Raw genomic sequence first — 25,930 nt, forward strand, 5'->3', positions numbered from 1 at the left:
GATAAAACCCTTGTACATTAATGAGCATATTAAATGCCTTATTTAGTAAGATATATGAATATATGATATCAAGTCAAAGGCAAAAAATAGAAATACAATCTAAGTCATTGTTTGACGTAACTTAATATCACATTATCACGCTCGGCACTTTGAAGTGAAAGTTGCGGGTCTTCGGATGAGACCATATAAATAGAGGTCTTGTGTCAGGACAGGAGTTGGCACGATAAAGAACCCTCTCTGCTCAATGGTCCTGAGTGCCGAGTAAAGGTCTAAATTTGAAGCCCTTCACCAGTATATGGTGACGTCTCTATATGGGTGAAAAATTCTTAAACGAGACGTAAAACAACATACAATCAATCATATATGTACACGGTGTAACTCTAGAGCCAATCATCTAGAGCTTATGCCAAGATCAGCTGATGGTGACACACATAATTGGGGCCAGGAGCCAAGTGAACTTTTAAACATAAAAAAAAAACACTTGCTTGATGGTCAAAGTTGAACGAAGATTTGTAAAAAAGCGTGCCTAGTAACTTGAATGACAAGGTAATGCAGATCACTCATATTTTTGCCTGGTCAAAACCAAAGCCAGTATAATATCCCCTATCCTCATTTTCAATCTCCCACACTTTCCCAAAAAAGTCAGAAGATAACACAAAAAATAACACTTTTGGTCTCTTCATGAATTAATAATCGATGCAGATAAAACTCATTTTGTTCTGGTACATGTAACAATGCCGATGAATACGCAATGCAGTGGTCTACTCAAACTGAAACTGACTATTTCCTTTGAAGTACAGAATTTCCTCAAGGCAAATCTAATGTTCTCCATGTTTTCTCACATCTTTTAGCGTCCTGTCCACTGCTATACGAGTGATTACAAAACAACTTTGACTTTGCATTTGTAGGCACACTATCATCTTTTCCAATAAAAACTTTTGGTGAACAAAAAGAATGCATATTTACGGAAGAGTATATCACGTAATTCAAGATGTTAAGAAAGATCTACTCTCTCCAAGATTCAAGAGACTCTTGGCACAACAAATGACTACATAGCATTTTTTTTTTTTACAATTAAACTCCTAATAGAACATTCCGAAACATTACGTATTAAATGTGTAATAGAAAATTCCTAATCATTACAATTAAACATGAAATATAAATTTCCTTATCATAACAAATATGAAAGACAATTCATCTTTGCAATTAAAAAATTCTTACAATCACAATATGTTATTAATGATGACAAGGTCATTGTATCGACCACATAACTTACGAAATGATTACTTTAAACAAGACTGTTGATATTCTTGTTTCATCAACTTGCTTTTCAATAACCTACCATATTTTAGAAAATATTCATACGTAAGGCATGCTCTTGCGTATCAAATCAACTGAGAGATAAACCTCACATGCAGGTGATGAGGGTATATTGCTGCATAAGTAAGGGAAGTTGACGATTGAAAAGTTAAAAGTCATCACGTTTATCATGAAGCTTTGTTGTTAGATTACCATTAACGTCTTTTTCTGGTAAAATATCCAAATATGAAACAGATGTGTCAGATTCTGTGGTATCTTTATTTTAAGATCACTGAGATATACCGTGTCGACATATGAATGGAAATAACTATTGCTAGACAATACTTCGTCGATATATCTAAATGTCGAGTTGAAGGCCACAGCAAGAGATTTCTTTTTCTCATGTATAAGATTTTGAATAACTTCAGAGTACTTGTGTGTACAATCAGAATGTTTTTAACAAAATAATTTTGCAAATGACCAATGACAAGGTAAGTAAATTTACGAGTTCCATTTTTATTGAAAAAGCAGCTGTCAATGTCAAAAAGCCTGGACTTCAATTTATCGTGGGAAATGATTGTATACAGAGTTGAAAAGTCTCAAGTTTTTAGAAAAATTCTTAATCATTACAATTATACATGTAATACAAACATTAAGATATAATTGTATTTTTTTAAATACAATTTTGGGGTAAAAAAAACACCCCTATCTATGCATATATATATATATATATATATATATATATATATATATATATCACATCGAAGATAAATTGCAAATACCTGGGAATTTCATTAAACAAATCTTTGTAGTGTTAGAGAGTCTCTAAGATGATTCTTACGCTGACTGTATGAGTTACTGATAGAAATATGTAATTTGCTATATACAATTTATGAAGTTTGCATCAATAACTAAGCTTTCAAACTTTTAAACTTTAATATGAATAAACAGTAAATATCTTTCATAATACTGCGTATTGCGAAAATTTTGCGTGCTCCTTGTATTTTCGCCTCCAGCCTCCGTGGTTTGTATGCGAATTCAACAAATTGATCTCTCTTTTAATACTTTAAAACGGAATAGAATCATCTGCAAGTGTAACTGGGCACTTTACAGTACATTTAATAACAAAGAAAGAATATGATCATGAAAAGCTGAAGATAACAAAGATAACTGACTGATCTAAAAAAAAAAAAATCTACAAACAATAAAAAATCTGTGAACAGGGCATAAACTAAGACCCTTGGAAATTCCAGATGCGAGCCCAAATGCCTAGTAGGAGTAAGAATTCCCTGTTGACCGGTCACATCCGCCGTGAGCCCTTTGTATTGATCAGGTAGATGGAGCATTCCCTAGGCAAATCCAGTATAAAAACAAAGGCCTAACAATTGGTATATTAAACACATCAGCAAAAACACGGCTCAATGATAGATTGTATTTGTTAACTATGTCTTTATTACGACCAAAATATTTACGAAATACTGACTTTAAACAAGATTGTTGAAATCTGTAACATCAACTTATCTGTCAGTAGTCTGATCGCACTCAAAGTATGCTCATGAGTATCGAATAAGTTGGGAGACGTAAAGACCATATGCAGGTGATAGCGGAATATTACTCCATAAATAAGGAAAGTTGGAAGGCTGAAGTCATTTGTCATACAATTTAGTTGTTAATTTGCCCTTATCGTCTATAGTCAGTTACATCCAAATATGTACCAGATATTGCAGAGTGCGGCTTCTTTTATTTCAAGTTCACTGGATATATGGAGTCGACATATAAATGGAAAAAATTATTGTTAATTGGTGAAACGTCGATATATCTGAATGTGGAGTTGAATGCCACAACAAGTGTTTTCTTCTTCAAATGAAGAAGTTTTTAAATAAATTCACAGGCATATAAAACAAGTCTGTTAATAAAGGAGCACAATTAGTGCCCAACGTAACTGTTGGAAGAACTAATCTCCTAAGACTACATAGATGTTGTCAATGAGGAACTCCAGCATCCTTTTAATATCAACTTCAGAGTACTTGTGTGTAGAATCAGAGTGATTTTTAACAAAGTGATTTTGTTGATGGCCAATCACAAATACAAAAATTTCTGAGTTCCATTTTTATTGAAGAAGCAGTTTTCTATGATATCAAAAGCCTCCTTTTTAATTTATTGTGAGCAATGGTTGTATAGTGTAGAAAAGTCGTATGTGTGATGTAATATGTTGTAATATCTGTATGTTGTATATTAGTTGTCAATGAATTCACATCTTGGACCCGCAAAAATGTACAATAATGGTATTAACTGACGTTGATTTAATGACAATAGATTATAGTTTGTTCATAATTCTCACACCATTAATATATACAAAGTATACTTAGTATTTATTCCCATTTGTGCTTTATATCCTTTTTCTTACATAAAAATATTTCTTAATATGACTTGCACATGCTGCTAAATCATCAAGGCCAATGGGGTAAGAAAAAAAATAATAAAGACTTGTTTTCTAAAAACATGTATTTTAATATGAAATTGTGTAATATCGTTTTTCAGTTAGATATACATGTATCTACAGAAATGGACACTATAATATCAATTCAGTGAAATAAATACTTCAATCTAAGCAATCTTTCAGACAACTTTTTATCACATTTTCAATTTTTATGATATGCGTAGTGACTTGGAAGTAATTTTCCATTTTCATACGGAAGCATGAAATGATGTGCAAGATGTAGGTATTGGTATAGAGATTAAAATCCAGCTTCCACTGGGATCAGGTGGAGACACAAATTTCAGGCCAGGTGCTAATGATCCAATAAAAAGGATGACTGGATTTGAAAGAAGATGACAAATGATGCAACCTGAATCAAAGTAACGTATAAAGTATCTTTAGAGCCCAAAGCAGCATAATCTTCTCACCCCTGCCATTTTAACCCTCTCTCTCCCCAAAATAATAAACAAACATGAAATGACACTCAGCATTTCAGATTTATGATCTTTGTGCAGAAAAAGAGTATGTATTTTTATTTTGCCATGTATAGTAATAAGGAAGATTTGCAAGGCATAAATCAAGTGTTGGTAAGTACCCAGCTGTTTCTCTAAATGACAAAAAACACTGAAGTCAAATCTTACAAAGACTTTCCTTTTTAAAATTTTCTTAGACCCTTTGGCACTGCTAAGACAGAAAACAGCCTCATTCTTGTACATTCAGACATGCTATCATTTTCAATGACAAAAACCACTGTTACATCTTTATAACAAATAAACATATATTTATAGATGAGCAGATCAAGTAATTAATGTTAACAAAGACACAAGTCTTGAGCATGCTCCTCTCACAAGATTCAAATGAAACTTGGCACAATAAATGACTAGCACCTCTTTACAAATAAAATGTGTAAGAATATTTCTAAATATTACATAATATACACTGCTGCATTCTAGAAAGTATACAATGTTATGATCTTTTAAAATCTTTTTTATAGGATCAATTTATTAGATTTTTAAAGTTTTTTTTTAATCTTATGTGATCTCTCTTTCACAATATGTAAACTGTAAAATCCTGGTATTTATATGTGATATGTTTACAAATGTATCCCCTTAAGTTTCTGACAATAATAGTCCTAGGAGAACATAATGATGATACAAACATGATTCTCTACACAAATAATGATGACAGGGAAATCCTGACAACTGCTACAGTATAATATGTACTTATACTAGAATTATAATTAATATCGAAATATTGATACATGTAATAATATCAAAAAAACAAAGTCAATTTTTCCAGAACATATTTATACAGATTTTTTCCTGAAATTTTTTTATATAATCACTGAAATTCAGCTGTGTTTCAACTTTTGCATGACTATGACATGGAAATGTAAAAACCTGGTAATGTCAAGTAATGTAGACAGGAGAATAAACTTTCTAACACTCTTTGTAGGAAACCTTATTGACACCTAACAAATACTTCATCTGCTTAATGTACATCCTAATAACTAATCAACAGAGAAGCAGTAGCTAACTCTTTCCTGGAAATAGCGATGGACGAAATACAGTGACAAAATCAGAATTATAATAGTTAAATATTTAAATGCCCCGTTTGTTCTTTGATATCACAGCTGTGTGTGACATTATTATTGACTCAAGGTGTCATTTCCACAACTTACGAGTGTGTACATATTTAATGAAGCCTCTTCATCTCTGCCAAGGAAGTTATAGCTGGCTGTCACCCTAAATGCAGAGAAGACCAAGGAAAATCTCAATGATTCATTGATTATACATGGTTTTCATAAATGTTACTTAGTGAAACATAACCCATCACATTGTCCAATCTTTGCCAGACCTCCTAGTTTACTTTTTTTTTAATTATCCGACAAACAAATGGATACATGACTTATCTAGCTTTGCAAAGAAATGTTTGAGTTGAACTCTCTTACATAATACAATTTTTTTTATAATGTTTTCGGCTCCTCTCATTTTTAACATGAATATCAAATGAAATTTACCAAACCAAAACTTACGAAAAATACATAATTCTTCTGTGATAGAAAATGTATGGCTCAGCACAATCATGCCTGAAATAAGAAATCATCGTTGTTACCTTGGTTACAATTTGTATATTCATTTTCATATTTCAAATAGTAAGTCTTTTAATTGTTATTTGTCTATTTTGCATCACTAAACATTGAATTACCTCTGAATAATGATTTTTTTTCTGTGTGTGTTTTTTTTTTATTGAAAGATATTTTAATTTTCTCTTTCCTGAAATATTGACTGATTGAACAAAAGAAAAAATTCATAAAAATTCATTACAATACCATGTAAGTGCAGGTGACATATAAAAAGGAATTTCTAACCCAATAAAACACAAGTTATACACAACTTACACTAACTCAGCCAGTCCGTTTTTCTTGTTAAATTCTATACCAATAGGAACAGAGAATGAGTTGTGGGACCTCACTTGAACACTTTTATCAACAGTTACACTCGTCGTGTTTAGGACTTTCTCAGCAAACACGACCGACATTGTCACATCAGAGATCTTCACAGCAAAATAATTGGAGTTTGTCACATTTAAAGGATTCTGAAGAGAAACATTCAAGCATACAGATTTTTAATACAGACAAACCTTGTTATCTCAAACTCGATGGGACCAAGAAAATACTTTGAGATATCCGAGGATTCGAGATATCCTGGGTAAAATACTCAAGGAATAAGCGTTTGGGTCTTTCAAATCACTTTGACATATCCATGGTATTCGAGATATCAGTGTCTGAGATACCAAAGTTTAACTGTCATTATGTAAAGTAACATGTAAGCTACAATATATATTACAGTTTTAAAAACTTTATTATCTCAAACACTGATATCTAAAATACTAGCCAAGGGATATGTCGAAGTGAGTTAGCAGTTCCAACAACTTATTTATTTTTTTATGATATCTCAAACTTTAATTTTAGCTCCATTGAGTTTGAGATAATGAGGTTTGCCTGTATCTGATATACCAAAAATTCACTAAACAATCAATTTTCGTGTGTGCTTTTTTTCTTTTACTTGAAACATCCCACTTAGGAAAATCCCTGAAACTGCTCTTTAGTTACCTGGGTGTAAGTATCTTCATTTAAACCTGCTAATTAATGTATTTATGTTTATCTATACTTACCACTACAAAGAAAGACGCTGACTTATTTTGGAGGTCTATAGTTAGGTTATGTGGAAGCAGTAACTTTACATTGCTGCTGATTTTAACATCTCTTGGGAACATAAAGAAAATCAGTAATCCAGCAGTCAGCAAGCACACAATTATCGCCAGGGAGACGTACAAGCACCTGTCAAATAGAAAGGGCCTAAATTAAAATATTGTTTGTCCTTAGCCGACCAACCCACAAAAATTAGCCCAACTCAAAATATTTTATTGCTCTTTTCATTTACATTTTTTTTTTAATTTAAATAATTTCAAATCAGTTTGTTTTAATCTTGTTAAATACTTATTTCAAGTCATTTAGATGCTTTGATTAGTACATGTAGCGTTAAAAATAAAATGTAATAGGCGAAATCTGTGTTAATTCTAGAATAGCTATTTTGTTTATTCAGTGCATGCAGCAATATCACCTTAGATATTTAATGCACGCAAAGGCATGAATTCAGGGTGTGAAATGGGTTTGTTCCCGTTTTGCACACATTTGAATTTTAGATATTGGAAAAATGTGTGCAAAAGGGGAATTTGTCCATGTAAAATAATTACTTTATTGCTATAGTCCATATCATAGTTGTGATTTTGGAGAAAGAGATTCTTTAGAAAGAATGGGAAGATAAAATGTTAATTTTGCTCTTGATATTTTGACTTGTTTCTTGTAAAAATCCTTTTAAACACAAAAAAATATCACAAATATCAATCAAAACTATAATTAAATTCACATGATACTATAACTTGACAGGTTAATATTTTTATTAATTAAGACTGAATTCATTTACTTATTTTATCTTTATGAAATTAAACATGTTAAAAAAAAAACAGGGTGAAATGCGATAGGGATATTTGTCTCAACTATCAACTTCATCTTCGGTTGGATAAGTAAAATTTTCATAATGTAATCCCTTAAATTTTTATTATAATGATTGGTAAAATACAGGTAAATCCCAGACGGAGATCAGACTATAATTGCTATCAAAACATATTTCACACCTATTGTTCTATAATACCTAATTATCAAATGTGTGCAAAACGGGAACACACCGTGAAATGTACATGACATCACCTCTCGCTTGAATGCACATAGCTGACAAAAGTAGTAATAGGGGATAGAAAATAATGACTGAGAATTTGAGCATAATTTGTAAAAGATATCAAACATAAATCATTATTTAATAAAATTAAAATAATAATTATCAAAATTGAAGGTGCTTTCTAAAACCGAAAGTAGAAAAATATCGAGGAAAAGTGGCAAACAAGGATGCTGATTTTATCTTCAGATACATTAAGTCAACTTACATAAATGCACTAAAACTTAAAAGTTGGATGAGAAATGGACTTGGAAACACAGAGTATCAAGTCAAAAGTCAAGGATATTTAAAAATGATATGTTGTTCAAACTTAAAAGCTGATACCCGCAGGTTCAATGTTTCTAAGCCAGAAAGAAGTTCTCGATAGGATTTACGTCATTTTTTTAAATATAAATTTTTAAAATTTTTGATATGATGAATTTTCACTTGATATATCATTTTCCATAGAAAAAATGCCCTTTACATTTTTTTTCTAATTTCTAAACCCACCCCTCCCCTCCTTGAATTTTTTTTTACACAAATTAATACAAGCATACAAAAAGTAAATAAACCACCTCAAGGCCTTATAAATTTTAAGCAAGCAACAGAAAACATGTGTATTCCTTTTTCTTATTGCAGCATAAAGTGCCTTTCTGCCCATGTACAATCATGCATGCAGGGGAAAAATCATTGTCGAACTTTTTTCAATTATAAAAGCAAGGCCGCATTAGTCATACTAATATTCAGAATCCCCATGTAGGTTAGATTAAATTCTGTTATGTCATGAGTCCTTAAGCCTAGGGTGGACCCATATTATTTGATGGAACTGTAGAAAAATCTTTCAGAAACAACCTTTTGAAGAGCAACAATATCGAAAGTTACTCAAATGAGCATTTTGGCCATTATACTTCTTTGTATAATTTTCAGAAGAAAAAATAAAATATTTTTCCTACCTACCTACTCATTGTTAAAAATCTGGGTCAAAAAGGGCAAACAAACAATTTTTTTTAAATTTTGGCCAAGTATTACATATAAGTCACACTGATAAAAAATGAAAATATGAATCAAATCCATACCATTTACCACACAGCATATCTCATCCAATAATTTATTTAAGGAATGAATTTAATAGCTACCCATTTTATACGGTATAAACTGTGTTGGGGCAGTTTACGCTTTATAAACCGCAAAGCGGTTTATAAAAAAGCGTAAACTGTTCCAACCCAGTTTATACCGTATAAATTGGGTAGCTATTAACTTCATTCCTTATAATTTAATTTTCATTCATTTGGTGTAAGAAAAAAGTTGACTGTCCTTAAAAAATGACTTCAATTTGTACAAAATTTGAATGTAACGTCAGGCGGATCGATACGTTTTTGACGCAAGTCATTGTGACGTAGGCAACCCATTTTATACAATATAAAGTAAATTTTTTATCCAATCAAATACAGCGTTACAACCAGAATTCAATTATAATCAAATACAAATCATTAAATATGGTTTATTGTTTAAGGTTTGACAACACGTTCCTCATATATCTGTTTTGTTTCTCTTCGTAAATTATTAAAAAATATACATAATTAATATTATCTTATGATTTCTAAACTGCTTTCAAAATGTCTTGGAAAATAAATACAACAAATTTTATGATATTGACAATTCAAATGATTTCAAATAGGATTATATAGGAAACGCCACCCTGTGGTATCTTGCACAAATGCATGGTAAGGTACCTCATTTTTTTGTGAGAAAACTTGTTAAAGTAGCAATGCTTCAACAACAAATTCTTGGGAAAAATTATATATTATTGATAAACGTGTCATCTGACCTTAAAAGGTCACAGCAATTTTGCAGGCTAATGGACATCTATTGAGCCTCAATTTCCACTTATTATTTTCATTTTTTGCAATTTAGATTACCCAAGTATTCTTAAACGACGTTTCTATTTTTAATTCTAATTTTAGCTGTTGTCTGTGAGAAACATTCTAATTTAGATAAAGTGTTTAGATTTTCATTGATAGGAACTTACGTTCGTCTAGGTTTCAACCGATCATCCCTGACTGGTATTAAGGCCACCAGCTCATTTTCTTGTTCTGTAAAATCAGTACAAAATCATTAAATGTCAATAAAAAGCTGAATAAATATCATATCACAAGAGAGCTGGGCTGGAGAAGCTTCAGAGTTCACAATAAAATTTATCTTTTATGACTGTCAATTAAATTTAAGATTTAAGCATTTACTGTAAAACTATTTCTTTCAGTCTAAGGATGTTTAATCATATTACCAATTTGTTTTTCTTTAAAAATGTTCAATAGTACAATTTAAAATGACACAAATTATTGATCTATAGCATATGATAAAACAATATTCCTGAAGAATGTACAGCCACTGATGACTGAGCATTTTTTAAGCGCTAAGCGCAGCGCAAAGCGCTTACTGTCATCTTAATACTACTTCCGTTCGCGATCCAGCGCCACTTAGCAAGTAAGATAACTCCACCGAGTCTTCTAAAAATATGCAACTGGAAATCCCCAACTCGCTTTCGGCTATTTTAGAGTAATACTGTGTTACACACATGTCTAATAATAGGTGTCAATAAGTGAGGTAGATAGTATACATTGTACGAAAATCTGCTGTTGGTGGATAAAGGCGGTTATTATCTCTATACACTGTAGTTCATTAAAAAATTATGTCGGCACTGTGTAACATGTAGCTAACAATTGCTGCAGTGATAATACATGTATCGAAGAAGTATTAAAAAAACCATCAATGGTGCAAATACCTTAAAAACGATTTATTATATGTCATGTATATAGTGATTGTTTAAAATTCATATGGGATTTTAATAAGTATTTAAAACTCAAACTGGAAATAAGTTATTTAATAGAAAATTTCGCATAAAATTGATATACAAGAATTTATATCCATATTAATTAACTTTATTTTTCTTCTAGACCCTTATTTCAGACAATGTACATGTAACTAAAAACAAGTCTTTCTATTATTGCCCTTGCACCATGCAGAGAGCTATCAATGATGTTGATTTTCGCATCTCAGTATCAATTATTAACAGACGTAAATGCATTCATGAACTGTCTATATTCGTGTAATCTAGCCTTGTTTCGCAAGGAAAGGCAGTTTACGACTGTACATGTAGGACACGTAGTGGCTGAATCCACTTCGAGAGGTAAACTAATTTCTCGGAAATATTGATGACAAATATGGCGCTTTGTGTGTGCTGTGCGCAAGATATGTCGAAAATGTAAAACCTTACTTAAACGTTCTCAGTAACGGGACAGGTATGTTTGAGTTGCCGATTTGTCTGCTTAGCAACTTTATGAGCACTAAATAAAAACAAAATGAAACAATGTTGTATATCTTCATGAAAATCAGAAAATAGGCTTTCATATTTGTTCATAATTGAGATTGATATACTATCTTTTCTTTTTTGGGTTGTTGAATTATTTATCATGGAACTAGCACAAAAATTACTGGTCAATTATTTTCAGGATTTCTTTTCAAGGAACACACCAGTGCTGTGGATATTTTATTTTATTCCTATCAGCATGTTTTGAGTGGTAGTTGATATCATACTTAAACAAGTTAAGATTAAGCTAAAGCATCAAATGTCCGTAAAAAAAATTACCGATTCATTTTAAAGTATTTTAACAAGAAAGAGTTAAAAAAAAAAATACTCGAGTTTTTAATGACATATTTTTATTCCGAAGAAAAAAGTATAAAATTTTTATTTAAAAATGCGATATTTACAAATCACTACACATATTGTGAGATCAACAGAAAAGACTAATTTTCGACGCAAATACATTATAAATCATGTATATGAAAGTTAAAGATTAAAGAATAGCACTGAATGTTTTTTCATCAAACGAAGAAGACAAATATAATATACTTATACTCAAATTGTATATATACCTATTATCTCTGACAAAACTACGAAAACTCTTCAGGTGCTAATTTCCTAGATTTTGTCACATGTTGATGCCGATATGTTGCACAGCGCCATGAATGTGAAGTGTTAAAAATTGTGTAAGGCACAGCTGTAGCATATTCAAAACAAAATGTAATAGTCTAAGTCTTATTTATCATTAATTAATACCGGCGATTGTGTAAATATCTTACACACGCCATTGAATGTACTTCTTGTAAAATCCTTTCTATGAAATCGTAAATTTATAAATCGCTTATGAATATGAGAATAAATTGAGATATGATAAAAAAAAAAAAACCAATTCAGACAGAATATTATTTTCGTTATTTTAAAGATCTTTTATTCATAACTTAATAAATGTTATCAATAAGGATTTTTTTTATCGATATGCAGTATTGTATGCAATAAGAAATAACATCTACATTTTCTAACAAATGAAATGACAGTCGCCAACCATAGGCGCTTGGTTTCAGTTCAAATCGGCACACGATTGAAAGGCGTTATTCAATCATTTTTGAAGCTAGATCTCATCCGACAACGGTAGGAAAAGTGTAGATATTGATTAAAATCAAGTGTGAACCGAGAAACCCTCTGAAATCTAAAGTGGCAACTGTCGTACCTTGGTTCTTTTTTATATATAATTATATGATATTTTTAAAACGTGCTAATTTCAGCGATTTTCGATTTTTATTTTAATGAGTGTATTCAGACACACCTAGAAAAACATATAATACACAAAATACACCATCCATGCACCTGAAACCAAGCGCCTATGTCACCAACAGCCAATCTTCATTTTGAAACACTCGTGAACACGAAATGAATTCATTATTAAAAAGTATCACAGTGCTGTAGTGTTTCAGTCTAATAAACTGAAACTGAAAGCAACGGATGTGACGATTTCTAATAATGTAAAATGTAGAGGCGCCTCGGAATTACACGAAAAGCCTAGAGAGGTCAGATTTGTTCTATCTGCATAGATTTAATGATGTTAAAGAAAAAGAAAACTAGAAGTGAGTGCTGCTCATAACGGCAAACTAGCTCTTAAAGGAACGCCGAGACGAAGAGTAAAATTCGGACTGTGCACATTGCTCCAAAATGAACTTTTTTCTATAATAACTTCCGGAATTGCAATTTAATACAAATAGACAGTTTTTCCATAACTGTGGTATTGCTCTTTCTTGCCATAAATAAATTAAACTTCAAAAACAAAAAAAAAGTAACTGAGTTGCTTTAATTGAATTTGATGAGAGATAGTAAATTTGATGCTCAGGCAAAAAACTGTGTGAATTTTATCTTGACTTTTTAAATATATATTCATTTTTTGGCAAATTCTGTTGAGTGAACATGTAAAATTTGTTCCAAAAATATTAATTGACACCTGCATTTCAAATTCCTAGCGTATGATAACGGGGAAAATGCTCCGAGTAAAAATATGTAGGGCTAACATTCCAAGATTTTAGATTGTGTAGATTTGTAGAACTTTCTATTAAATATCTTTCCACAACAAGAAACAGTCCCCCATAAATCTTGTTCTTTATGATTTTATGGCCAGTTTTTGAATTGAATGTTTTATAATTTGTATAATTCAAATATGTTATAGAAAATGAAATTGTAATAAATAGTTTTGAAGAGAGAGGTTATTACTGAACTTTTCTTAAAAGCTAACGAGTGACATACCTTAAATAGCAACGTACGACGTCATGGGATGTCACAGTCTCGAATCTTCAAATATATCCTTGTGCGGTTTAAGTAAATGTGTATCAAATAACTGTGCTCGCCCCTAGCGTTTGCATTGTCAACATATTACTTATTCCAATACAATAGGCAATTTAAATTCAAAATAATTCTGATGAATGTCAAATTGTAAACATTGCTTAGCGCTTTCCAGTACTTTCAGTACTTTGATTACAGTTTATGTTTATTGAGGTTTTAATCTTCCGTCAACTTTAGGTATTGATACTGACAAGTTTTTACATTTTTTATGTTTTATTAAGGTTTTAAGCCTCAATTACCTTTAGGTATTGATCCTGATCCCCTACATGTGGGACAAGGGACCCTTCCACGCATCAGCTCCACATAACCATCAGATCGTATCACAGCTGTGGGGTTCCTCAAGGGTCGCCCTTGGGGGCCAGTCTATAAATACACAGAAGATTCCTTATTAAATCATTTCCTAGAAAATAATTTAAAATCTGAGTGAATAATGTGTACTGATTTTACTTCATTTTCGTGTTTATGTGCAACCTCCACTTACTACCAAGCTGTAATTCTTGATAATTTAAAGTAAAATTTAAGTTTAAAGTAATATACAATGAATTTTAAAACAAAAAAAAATTGTTTATAATGTCATATTGCATTTATGAATACAAGAGTTTAAATCTGGTAATTTTTGTTTTCGATCTGAAATATATTCTCCAAATAAAAATCAACATTTCAGAAAAGTCATGTACCCCCTGCTTGTTATGATGCTCTTCCCTAGTCAAACCCAGTCTTGATGCTGTGTAATTTTGCAGAACTTTACAGAAGTGACAATGTAATATTCTCCTGACAAACCCAGTAGTCTTGATGTTGTGTAATTTGTAGTTAGAGAGGTGACAATGTAATATTCCCCTGACAAATCCAGTAGTATTGATGCTGTGCAATTTGCAGTTACAGAAGTGACAATCTAATCTTCTCCAGACAAACTCAGTCTTGATCCTGTGTAATTTGTAGTTACAGATGTGACAATGTAATCTTCCCCAGACAAACCCAGTCTTGTTACTGTGTAATTTTGCAGAACTTTACAGAAGTGACAATGTAATCTTCCCCAGACAAACTCTGGCTTGATGTTGTGTAATTTGTAGTTACAGAAGTGTCAATGTAATCTTCCCCAGACAAACCCAGTCTTGATACTGTGAAATTTGTAGTTACAAAAGTGACAATGTAATCTTCCCCAGACAAACCCAGTCTTGATACTGTGTAATTTGTAGTTACAGAAGTGACAATGTAATCTTCCCCAGACAAACCCAGTCTTGATATTGTGTAATTTGTAGAACTTTACAGAAGTGACAATGTAATCTTCCCCAGACAAACCAAGAGTGACAATGTAATCTTCCCCAGACAAACCCAGTCTTGATGCTGTGCAATTTTTGTTACAGTGGTGACTATGTAATTGGTGACATAACCTACCTTACTTGTTGACATTATGACATATAAATAAGTTGAGTACATTTCCTCCCTTACCTGTTGTTCTGTGGGACATATAAATAAGGTGAGTACATTTCCTCCCATATCTGTTGTTCTGTGGGACATATAAATAAGGTGAGTAAATTTCCTCCCTTACCTGTTGTTCTGTGGGGGGCACCTGTTCCTCATTCAGGCTCCTGCTTACTCTCCCATACTGAACACCTCCATTGTTCTGAGGTGGACTATTGCCATTTGCTCCATACCCTCCATCATTATCGGGGGAGCTGGGGGGTCCTGATTTTTCTACCAACTTCTCATATTCACCAGACATTATTAGCACTGTTAAAAATTTGAAATATCCTGAAAAAAAATGTATTTTATTCAATTTTTGGAGTGTTTTCCTGATGACATAGCTAATAAATAAATCTTGCTCAAGAAGGATTACCTACTTAAGTTTTTAGATTTTTTACCTTTAATATGTTCATAAGTTCTATATTCTAGTAAACTGAAAGCTTGAAATGGCAGTAACAAAACATCCATAATTTGCATTCAGGCTAAAATATTTTTTTTTAGACTTTTTTTAAAAAAAAAAAAATTATTTTATATGCATTGTATTTAAAAATCCCTTAACTGCAAGATTTTCAAGAGGAGTCAACATCATTCAATGAATTGTAATAAATGTTATTATATGTGTTTATGCATGTGACCCTTGACCAAGGACACTTTGACATGAACACTCATGAGAGGCAGTGTAGATTCTTTTCATTCCTTACTTTATCATGCATGACTTATCAAACCTTATTCTTAATATAAATGGTGCCTTAAGTCATATGATAAGGTTATCAAACTCAAGGTCCCAGGAGTCAGAATATTTATCTTTTATTGCTTTAATTATTTGTATTGTACTAAGGGAATAGCTTGCTCAAGTTACTGTTTATCAGTCTATTAATTAGTACATTGAAGACTTCAAAATAAGACCTCAATATAAAATGCCTATGGTCATTATAAGCATGGTTTTAGTTCACTTTCTATTTAGTTAGTCAATGCTATTTTAGATATTGAAGTTCCTGACCCAGTCATCATAAGTTCAACCTTCTGGTACGTGTGTTCAAATTTCAGTTTTATTGTCTGAAAACAACTTAATATTAAATCTCCTGAAATGGGGAGCAAAAACTTGCTCTTTCCAATTTTGTTCTAATCATGCTAATGGTCTAAAAATTGATTACTTCAGAAATGAGTTCTCATCAAGTTATGATAATGTGTCAAAATCTAAGAAGAAAGAAAAATTTTCAGCTTTAAGAACCCTCTCTACGCTTACAGCACAATAATTTCAGGGTACTTTTGTGTATTTACAGTGACTTGCTTTTGATATAAAAATAACATTACAATCTGCATTATATGACATGTTTTGTAATTAATTTAAACATTATATTAGAAAAAAGTAATTGAAAACTTCATTTGCGTGTATTTTCCCCATTTGAATAAGCAAATGCTATATTTATCTTCATCAGTCCTTTGTTTTTCCTTGGATATAAAAGGCATGCACACACACACTGTTAGAAATGAGCCAGATAATTTTAATGTCCTCCTCTACATTATATAATTTTCTTAAGGTCCAAAAAACATTTTTTCAACAGTCTTTAGAGGGTCTTTCAAAGTAAATTAAGTAATTAAGTATATTAAATAAAACTCTCACAAAAAAACATATATATATCTAAGAAATTATGTTATCTTCTTGAAGTTCAATAACAATTGACTCATAAAACTAGTTAGCTGGTGGGTTTAATAACTTGAATTGGTAAATTGTCAGCATTGTTTGCTCCCAGCTGTCACAAGACATATTTATATTGTACATGACCTTATGGTGACCGGCATGTTAATAGTCAATGAAGCAGATATACATCAGCTGTACAGGTGATTAATATGAAATGTACAATCAATAGTCAATACCATACAAAAGCTACAGTATAGATACATGGCATATTACACTCTCTAGCGACCCTCGGAAAATTCAATTGTAACATTTGAACATGTTGAATTAGTGATTAAATTGGGCAGTGCATGCATAGTGGACAGTCTACAAAATAATAGGCTAAAGGAAAGAATTGATAAATTAGTTACACTACGATTCTTCTTCATTCATAATCTATGACACATTATAAATGTTAATATGTACAAAATAAATAATATGGTTACTTATTTATTTTTATAAACACTGTATTTATTTTTTTGACATCGTTAAAATCCCTCTATATTTACTTCAATGTTAATCTATCATCTAGTCTTTTTTTTTTTTACTTTGAAACTTGCTCTAAATCTATGCAAAAATTATGTATCTCTAAGTAACTATATGACCACTTTAACTTTGGAATAGATAATAATAGATTACCATATCTAGTACCTGTAAAAGTATACAAAACTTTCATGACCAATTAGTACCCTTTGCTCCACACCTACAATGTTATTTCAGAAGCAGCAATGATTAATTTGTCTTGCTGACTCAATGAGTTTGTGATCCCTCTAACCAATAGTACGTGAACACTACTTATTGTAGTCCACATGTGCATTTTAAGGTCTAAATTAGCAATAAATATTCCGCTCAATGCTTGTGGGTGGCTATGTGTCACTGACACACACTCTAAATATTTGGGACAAAATGAGTTACTATATATGAAATCTAAATTCACAGTGTACACTGCCTGACTTAGAAAAAGCATATGTCTAATATGAAAGCCTAGAACTTTTCGCCATCATCGATATTTGCAAGGCTTAAAAATGCAGAGGAAATGGAAATGTGAACTGTAGTGGTATTAATGACGAAAGATGAATGCCTTCAGGAACAATTATTAATGTAAACAGTGCTATCTCATATTGAACTACAAAACAAATAGCATTAACTTGTAACATATCCTTGCTTTGTAGAAAAATGTATTCCTAACTTTATCAGTTTATGGAGGATTTGCACATAGTGCTGCATACATTTTTTTCTTACTCCCTAATTATTATTTTAATTAGTTTAATCAGTCAGCGACTGTGCTTCGCTTGCATTAGTACGATATTATTTAAAGTCGTTATATATTTACCACACAATATTAACTGTCCATCTTTACATCATGTTGTATACATGAACATCCACTTGTGCAATTGTGCAATCAACTGCGAGGTTTTGTTGACATCACATGACCGAAATTCCGGATACGGAGGGATACGAACCCAACATAAAATTTAGACCGGGGATAGTACAGGTCCGGAATAAATAAATTCTTTATCTATTTATTTTTTAAAAAATTAAAAAAAAATTATTTATTTATTTATTTATCGATGGAAAGATAATTTATAATATTGTATGTGAACTGTATAGCCACGACAGCCCAGAACAATGTAGATATTCTATATTTGGGAATAACATTTGGTACATGTATCTAAGGTACATTTTACTCAGTGTGTATATCATTAAAAAAGAACACCAACATTTGCCATTACATATAAAAATCAAAGGAAATAAATGGTATTAATATATAATTAATATTGTGCTGACAAACTATATACTCCATTATAATCATTTCTATACGATCGTGGTTTATGATTATTTAGTAATACATGACCATTTCAATTACTTTACTCATACATGTATATTCAAAATGATAGCTTTAAAAACTGACAGTAATTTCAAAGAATATATATATATATATATATATATATATATATATATATATATATATATATATATATATATATATATATATATATATATATATATATATATATATATATATATATATATATATATATATATATAAAATAGATGTATTTAATTAATTTCTTATTTTCAGGTTTCCTCTTATTTAGTCTTTTGGATATTACATGTTTAAAATTAATGTATATATGTATAGATATGTATAAACATGTATAATTTAGCACTTAAATATTAAATTATAAAGAAAAGATATAGATGTTGTCCCAAGACTCGTTCTTGAAAAAAATATTGATACAAATAACACCTTAACTTTATCATATGTATATCTCAAACAAAGCCAATATAAGACAATGACAATGAATTTATTCTCATAAACTGACAATAAGTACTGTGTAGAGACATATTACAAATATAGTTAAATATATGTGCATGCGTGAAACAGAAAAAGTACAAAGTCAAAAAGCTAACAATGACCTAACCAGGAGAGCCAACTCTCTCATGAGAGATCTCGATCTGGAGGGAATTTCTGCGGCACAATATGGAAGTAACTGCAAATTAATTAAAAGAGATGAGGAAATGTATCATTCGAAATTATGACAGAATATGGTTGGTCAATTAGCAGCTGATTAATTAGAGCTAACATCCTAGAGACGAATGGGAAGCTACACATCAATAAAATCAAAGGAGAAGGAAACACACGATATCCAGAAATGGATTTATCTTTCTTTGTTCATGGTCCTGGAAAAAAAAAAAAAAAAAAAAACATTCGGTCAGTTCAATGTTCCCTTTGAATTTTCAATACTTTCAGAAATATTTTCGAAGAGGGAGAAAATCAGAGAAATTCACTAAAAAAGGGTAACATAAATCAGGTGCGGGACGGGACAGAGAGAGAGACAGAAGTAAGCGGGACTTGTAGGAATCAAGAGCATGTAAATATATAAGGAATAACTGTCAGATTTTTGGGTTTCATGACGATGATCTCAATATTTTTTTTCATTTCGGTGTTTATGCAAATTATCAGGCAAACCAATCGCTTGATCACATCATGAAACCAACAAAACGATTGTCATAATTTATAATAACCAATAACGTCCTTCGGGTGTTTTAGGATTTGATCACGTGGCCAACTTTATTAAACTCTAAAAGAAATTTAACGTCAAGATGTAGTAAATGAAAGAAGCATACAGATTTCTTAAATTTGAAAAATATATTCCTTTAATGATGCTTTATAACTCTGCTCTATAACTATAGCTTGGTCAAAAGGTGTATCGGGGCATAATTTGTAGGTAAACAAGACGAGGAATCATATTTTAAATTTTTATTTTCAACCAAAATTTAAGAAAAATCAGTCATGAATATAGAAGTTTTTATCCATATCAGAAAAAGAATATTGCCCATAGTCTCTCGGAAAATGTTTTTGGTCTCTTCTGTAAAAGAATATTAAATCGAATATAGGTATCGGGATTACTTTTCACATGATTTCACATTGAGTTCCATGACATTACATCGATTTCTACATAATTCTATTAGAGCTGGGGAAAAAGACAATTTAAATTGATTGTGACGTCATAATGGACCAAGCACCAAAAAGACAGTCTAGAGTCTTGACCTTAATCATTCTGCGTCACAAATAATTACGTCACAATAACATAATAACGTCACTTGTATAATACAATAATATGTCAGATTCCGAAGATGAAAAGCCCAAGTTGCCTCTCATTAAACCTATGCGAGGAATATTGACAAAAACTGGCTTAGATGTTCAGGAAAAAGCTCTAAACGAAAAGCCTACTTCCCAAGATTTCATTTATTTCCCATCGATTACATATGGAAATCGTGGAGTTGATCGGCGCTATAATGTGAATACTTTGGCGTACGGTACCTATGACATCATTAAGTTGCTGGTAAGTGGAGGAGTCCCACCTTTTATTTTTCAAAAGGAATATTGGTATGCCCAGCAAGAAAGACTTTGGGAGGATTCTGAATTCAAGTATTGCCCTAAAATCAGAAGAAAACGTGAATTGTGGGAGCCAAAACTTGCCGGAACTACCTTTAATGCACAAATTGATAAAGATATAACAGAGGCGAGGCTAAAACAGAAGAAACTGCTAAAAAAGATTTCCATGAGGGCTGATGAAGTGAGACTCCGAACAGATGATGTATTAAGGAAAAAGACAGAGAAAATGGACAACCGTGTTAAGGCTTTCGTGGAGAAAATGGAAAAACGTGCGCAGAAAAATGGCAGAAAAAAATTTGATAAACGCCAGTGAAGGTCCCAAACAAAAATTATAATGTGGATAATAACCTTTATCTTAAAACTATCTTGAAATTCCGGTATCATTTTATTGCGTTTTAATTATAATTCCGTCAAATATTCTATTTCATTCAAACTTGTGACTGATTATCGTTAATAAAGCTGTTTCGAAATCCGTAATCAGGAAAATTCATTTTGGAGATTGTAAGAAACTGTATTAAAAGACAGATTTGTACATAGAATGTTGGGTAATTTAATACAATGTCTCCATAAAAGGAGACTGGTATTGGTTTTGATATGGTTGTCTGTCTACCTGTGTGTGGTTTTTTTTTTTTTTTTATTTTTTTTTTTTCTTTTATTAAAAATATATGCAACATACAACATATTGGGCAAAGATTATATTATACATTACAATTAGTATTTTTATGACATATCAGAATTATAATACATGTACTTCTGCAGAGAGAGAGAGAAAAAAAAATATGCATCATACCTGTCTAATAAGCATTCTACTACTTTTACAGCATTTTCTTTAATCAAAACAGTGTGGGTTTTTTTCAGCAAACTTTTTTTTTAAAACGCGTATAAATTGATTTAAAGGATATACAATGTATATATATATAGGGAAAAAAAAGTATTGAATCCGGGTAGCTAAAGGGGTCTTATTCAACACCAGCACTGTCCATAATGAGGACCCCTAGCTACCACACATGAGGACTGTTTTCCTCATGTGTTGGATATACAAATGTCTACTCCATAATTAGCGTAACATAAGATTTTTTTTTCTACAAACAATTTGCTACATCACTATATAAGTTATTTCCTATTTTGCCACATTTTCTCACAATAGAATTTTGTAAAATGAGACAGTTTTTAACATAAGATTTCAATTTATCTTCTGACATTCTTTCATTATTGAATCGACTCTTCATTTTATACTTATATATAGTAAAACAAAGAAATGAAATTAGATTATTCAAAATACATGTTTTTTCTGATAATTCACCGTAAAATCCCAACAAAATACGTTTCCATGAAACATTAAATTTTAAAAATATACTAGTTTTTCGCCATAAAAAATTGGTAATTGCACAGGAAAATAGAAGATGTTCACTATCTTCTAATACATTGCATAGCTCACACATTGGCGATACATCTTTATTCCATTTACTTACACTTGCATTAGTATTTAACAGACAATTAAGCAGCTTGTAGTTGAATTCTGCAATCTTTTTGTCATACATATTGAGAATTTTTGAAATGTATATATTCTTCCATAATGTTTTATCATCTATGTTAAAATATTTATTCCACTTATTCTCATAAATTGAATTATGAAATTTTGACTGAACTAAGACCGAGTAGTAAAAATCACTTTTTAAAGTTTTGGTCGACTTAAAACAGTTGTTTCTAAACAAAAACGAGTCATTATTATGGATGTTAATATATTTTGCATAGGAACAATCAAGTTTTGATTTGAAAGGTCTTAGCGTCTTTTTGAGCATGATATATTCACAGTAAATATTGTTTTTACTTCTTAATTTATCCCAAAAGTAATCTAATGCATGTATTTCACCATTTTCATCAAAAAGATCTTTCACATACAATATACCACTCTTGATCCATTGTTCAAAACATAAAGTTTTGGAATCATATCGGAACAAATTATTGTGCCAGATAAATTGGGATAAAAATTCTTCCTTCAAAATACTGTTGCTTTGCTTGAATTTTTTACACTTATTAAGCATTGAAAAAACTTCCACATAAAATTGCGGGAAATTAGTCAGTTCCCAAAATTTTTTATCATCCAAGTTATAACTCGTTGTTTTAATAATATCATGTATTGATAAATTACTATTTTCTAATAGACTGTTTAAAGTAAAGTGCGTGATTGTATTTTTATCTAAAATTCTTCTTACCCAAGAAGCTTTTGCAGCAGAAAATTTACTTTCAACATCAATTATCCCTATTCCTCCTTGTTCAATTTTACCAATCAAAGTATTTCGTTTAATTCTCTCTCTTTTGTTCCATAGAAAGTTGAAAATGATTTTTGAAACTCTTTTAAAGAAGTCTTTATCAGGATTAGGTAAAATAAATGCATTATACACAAGCTTTGATATTGCTAAAGTATTGATTATTGTACATTTTCCAAATATTGTTAATTTGCGTTTTCGCCAAACACTTAAGATTTTTTCAAGTTTTTCAAGTTTGCTTAGCCAGTTTTTTTCATAACACACGTCTTTATTATGACCTAAGTATATTCCAAGAGATTTAACACTTTCAGTTGCGATTTTTACACCAAATAAGTCATCATTGTTGCAGTACTTATCAATTAAGGAACCAGTTAAAATGCATTCAGTTTTAGATAAGTTTAGTTTCGGACCAGCAACTTTACTAAATTGGTGAATAATATCTAAAGTAGTTGCCAATGAGTTGGTATCTTTTAATGCATTTGTACAGTCGTCAGCATGTTGAACTATCTTGATGTTTTTTGAAGCATTTTCATTAAATGATAGACCATGTATATTTTTGTTATTTCTAATTTGGATAGCAAGTGTTTCTAATACGAAAATGAAGAGAAGTGCAGACACCGGACATCCTTGACGTATTCCCCTTTCCATAGAGCAAGATTTTGAAATCCATCCGTTATTTTTAATTTTGAAAGTAGGATTATTATACAGAGTTTTGATCATGTCAATAAAGTGTTCTCCAAAGTTAAATTTGCTTAATGTTTTGAACATGAAGTTATACTCAACAGAGTCAAATGCTTTTTCGAAATCTAAAAATAACAATATGCCATCAAGATCATGATTCATACAGTGCTCATATATGTCAAGTATCAGTCTCGCATTTTCTCCGATGTATCTTCCTTTGATATATGCACTTTGTTCTTTTCCTATAATATTTTTAGCAACTAGCTGTAATCGTAAGGCTAAAATTTGTGCAAAAATTTTATAATCCACATTTGTAAGACTTATCGGTCTATAGTTTTTTAATTTATCTTTTTCACCTTTTTTGTAAATTAGGGAGATTATTGCGTCTCGTTGTGAAAATGGTAGAATTCCAGTTTCAATACTTTTAATTAAGCATGAGAAGTATATATCTTTAATATCATTCCAGAACATTTTATAAAATTCTGCTGGAAGTCCATCTGATCCAGGAGATTTGTTATTTTTCATATGACTAATAGCTTCCTTACACTCAAACATTGTCGGTAACTTATCGCAATTATTTTTCTCATTTTCGCTAATTTTCGGACATTCAATATTTTCAAGGTATTTTTCGATATCGTGATCACAAATTCTTTTACTCTTATATAATGTATTATAGAAATCGACTAAAGCTTTCATAATATCATCATTTTCTTGATAGACAATATTATCGTCATTAGTAACTTTATTAATTGTATTGTCGCCCTGTTGCTTTTTTTCTATATTTAAAAAATATGCAGTACTTTTTTCGCCCTTTTCCATCCAGATGGCCCTCGATCTTATGTAAGCCCCTTTACATTTTTGTGCATAGAATTCATCAATTTCATTTTCAAGTTGTCGTTTATATCTCATATTTATGTGAGAATAGGGTTTATTTTCCAATATTTTAATTTGATTCTCAATAAAATTAATTCGCTTTTTTTTGGAAATTGCATTTTCTTTAGAATAGGCTATTGTAAAATTTTTAATTGATATTTTCAGGCATTCCCATTTAGCGATGGGGTCATGATCATGTAATCTAGATATTTCTTTTTTAATGAAGTTTCTTATTTCATTGCAAAATTTTTCTTTGTTTAAAAGTGACGTATTCATTTTCCAATAACCACTCCCTCTAATATTTTCTGTTGTACAGAAATCAAAGTATAAACCTAAGTGGTCACTAAATCTTGTCCCGTCATAATTAGGAGCTTTTCTTAATAAAATTTGATTAAATCTAAAGCAGAAACTTTCTGCCATAAATACATAATCAATTCTAGATTTGGGATTATTGTCCGCATCACACCATGTGTATCCCTGTTCGTTATTTTTATCACTGAAGGACCAACAGTCGATCAAATTAAATGATTTCATAAAGTTTCTTAAAGCCTTTACATTTCTATTATTTTCGATGATATCTATTTGACAGTTGAAATCTCCGCATACTATTAAGTTATCTAAATTCATAGCATGTTTATTGACCCATTTCAACATTTTATGTAAAAATATACTCTTCTCATTTTCATTATTTGGCGCATAAAAATTGGCCAAACTTAAAATTTGTTCAGATAATTTAACATTTACCAATAATTTTCTACCATCAATAGAAGAATGTTTATCTAGTATTTCAATGTCAAGATTTTCTTTAAATAAAATCGATACACCTCTACTATATACCGAATTAGAAAAACTATGAATTTTATATCCATACCAACGTGAATTATAGATTGCTTCACTTGTTTCAACAAAATGTGTTTCTTGCAAACAAATTATGTCAAAATTTGCATCTTTGAGCCATTCAAACAACAAAATCCTTTTCCCATAAGTATTCAAACCTCGTGCATTTATAGAATAGAATGATAGTAGATTTGTCCCCATTTACATGAAGCTATATAGATATGCTTAATTACCCCTGGTCCTTTACATTTCTCTTCCTGTTAGAGTTTCGTCTTGCCTCTCGAATGAAGCCGTCCAGATTAGTCTGGTTATCGTCTGTATTCTTCCTTTGTAGTGAGTTACTTCTGAGTTTCCTGGTAAAGTTTGATGCTATTTTACTCAAAACCGTGCCTAGTCTGTTCTCACCCGGCCATTTATCCGGATTTGTATGGAGGGTGGCTTCT

General features: G+C 31.0%; 2 protein-coding genes across 2 annotated transcripts; one reads left to right on the forward strand and one right to left on the reverse strand.

The window, feature by feature from the left end:
• Positions 1-3,834: 3,834 nt before the first annotated feature.
• On the reverse strand, positions 3,835-18,352 carry LOC133194086 (transmembrane protein 106B-like). The gene is made up of 8 exons (XM_061330044.1): positions 18,256-18,352; positions 15,330-15,532; positions 14,020-14,143; positions 10,085-10,148; positions 6,956-7,121; positions 6,180-6,376; positions 5,814-5,867; positions 3,835-5,523 (listed from the first exon to the last, which is right to left on the reverse strand). Exons 2-8 carry the CDS (start codon positions 15,501-15,503, stop codon positions 5,427-5,429), a joined length of 876 nt encoding a protein of 291 aa, XP_061186028.1. The 5' UTR covers positions 15,504-15,532; positions 18,256-18,352; the 3' UTR covers positions 3,835-5,426.
• A 2,196-nt stretch (positions 18,353-20,548) lies between these two features.
• On the forward strand, positions 20,549-21,366 carry LOC133193693 (uncharacterized). The gene has a single exon (XM_061329647.1). It carries the CDS (start codon positions 20,549-20,551, stop codon positions 21,137-21,139), a length of 591 nt encoding a protein of 196 aa, XP_061185631.1. The 3' UTR covers positions 21,140-21,366.
• The last annotated feature ends 4,564 nt before the right edge of the window (positions 21,367-25,930 follow it).

The sequence above is a fragment of the Saccostrea echinata genome, unplaced genomic scaffold, assembly GCF_033153115.1.
Source record: "Saccostrea echinata isolate AGI-Se365-2 ecotype Australia unplaced genomic scaffold, CSIRO_AGI_Sech_v1 ptg000028l, whole genome shotgun sequence".
Lineage (NCBI taxonomy): Eukaryota > Metazoa > Mollusca > Bivalvia > Ostreida > Ostreidae > Saccostrea > Saccostrea echinata.

Coding starts and splice junctions, on each gene's coding strand:
- LOC133193693 (XM_061329647.1), top strand. CDS start 20,549: ATGTCAGATTCCGAAGATGAAAAGCCCAAGTTGCCTCTCATTAAACCT.
- LOC133194086 (XM_061330044.1), bottom strand. CDS start 15,503: ATGTCTGGTGAATATGAGAAGTTGGTAGAAAAATCAGGACCCCCCAGC. Junction 7,122..10,084: donor CGGTTGAAACCTAGACGAAC/GTAAGTTCCTAT, acceptor TCTATTTGACAG/GTGCTTGTACGTCTCCCTGG. Junction 5,524..5,813: donor AGAAGAATTATGTATTTTTC/GTAAGTTTTGGT, acceptor CTCTGCATTTAG/GGTGACAGCCAGCTATAACT.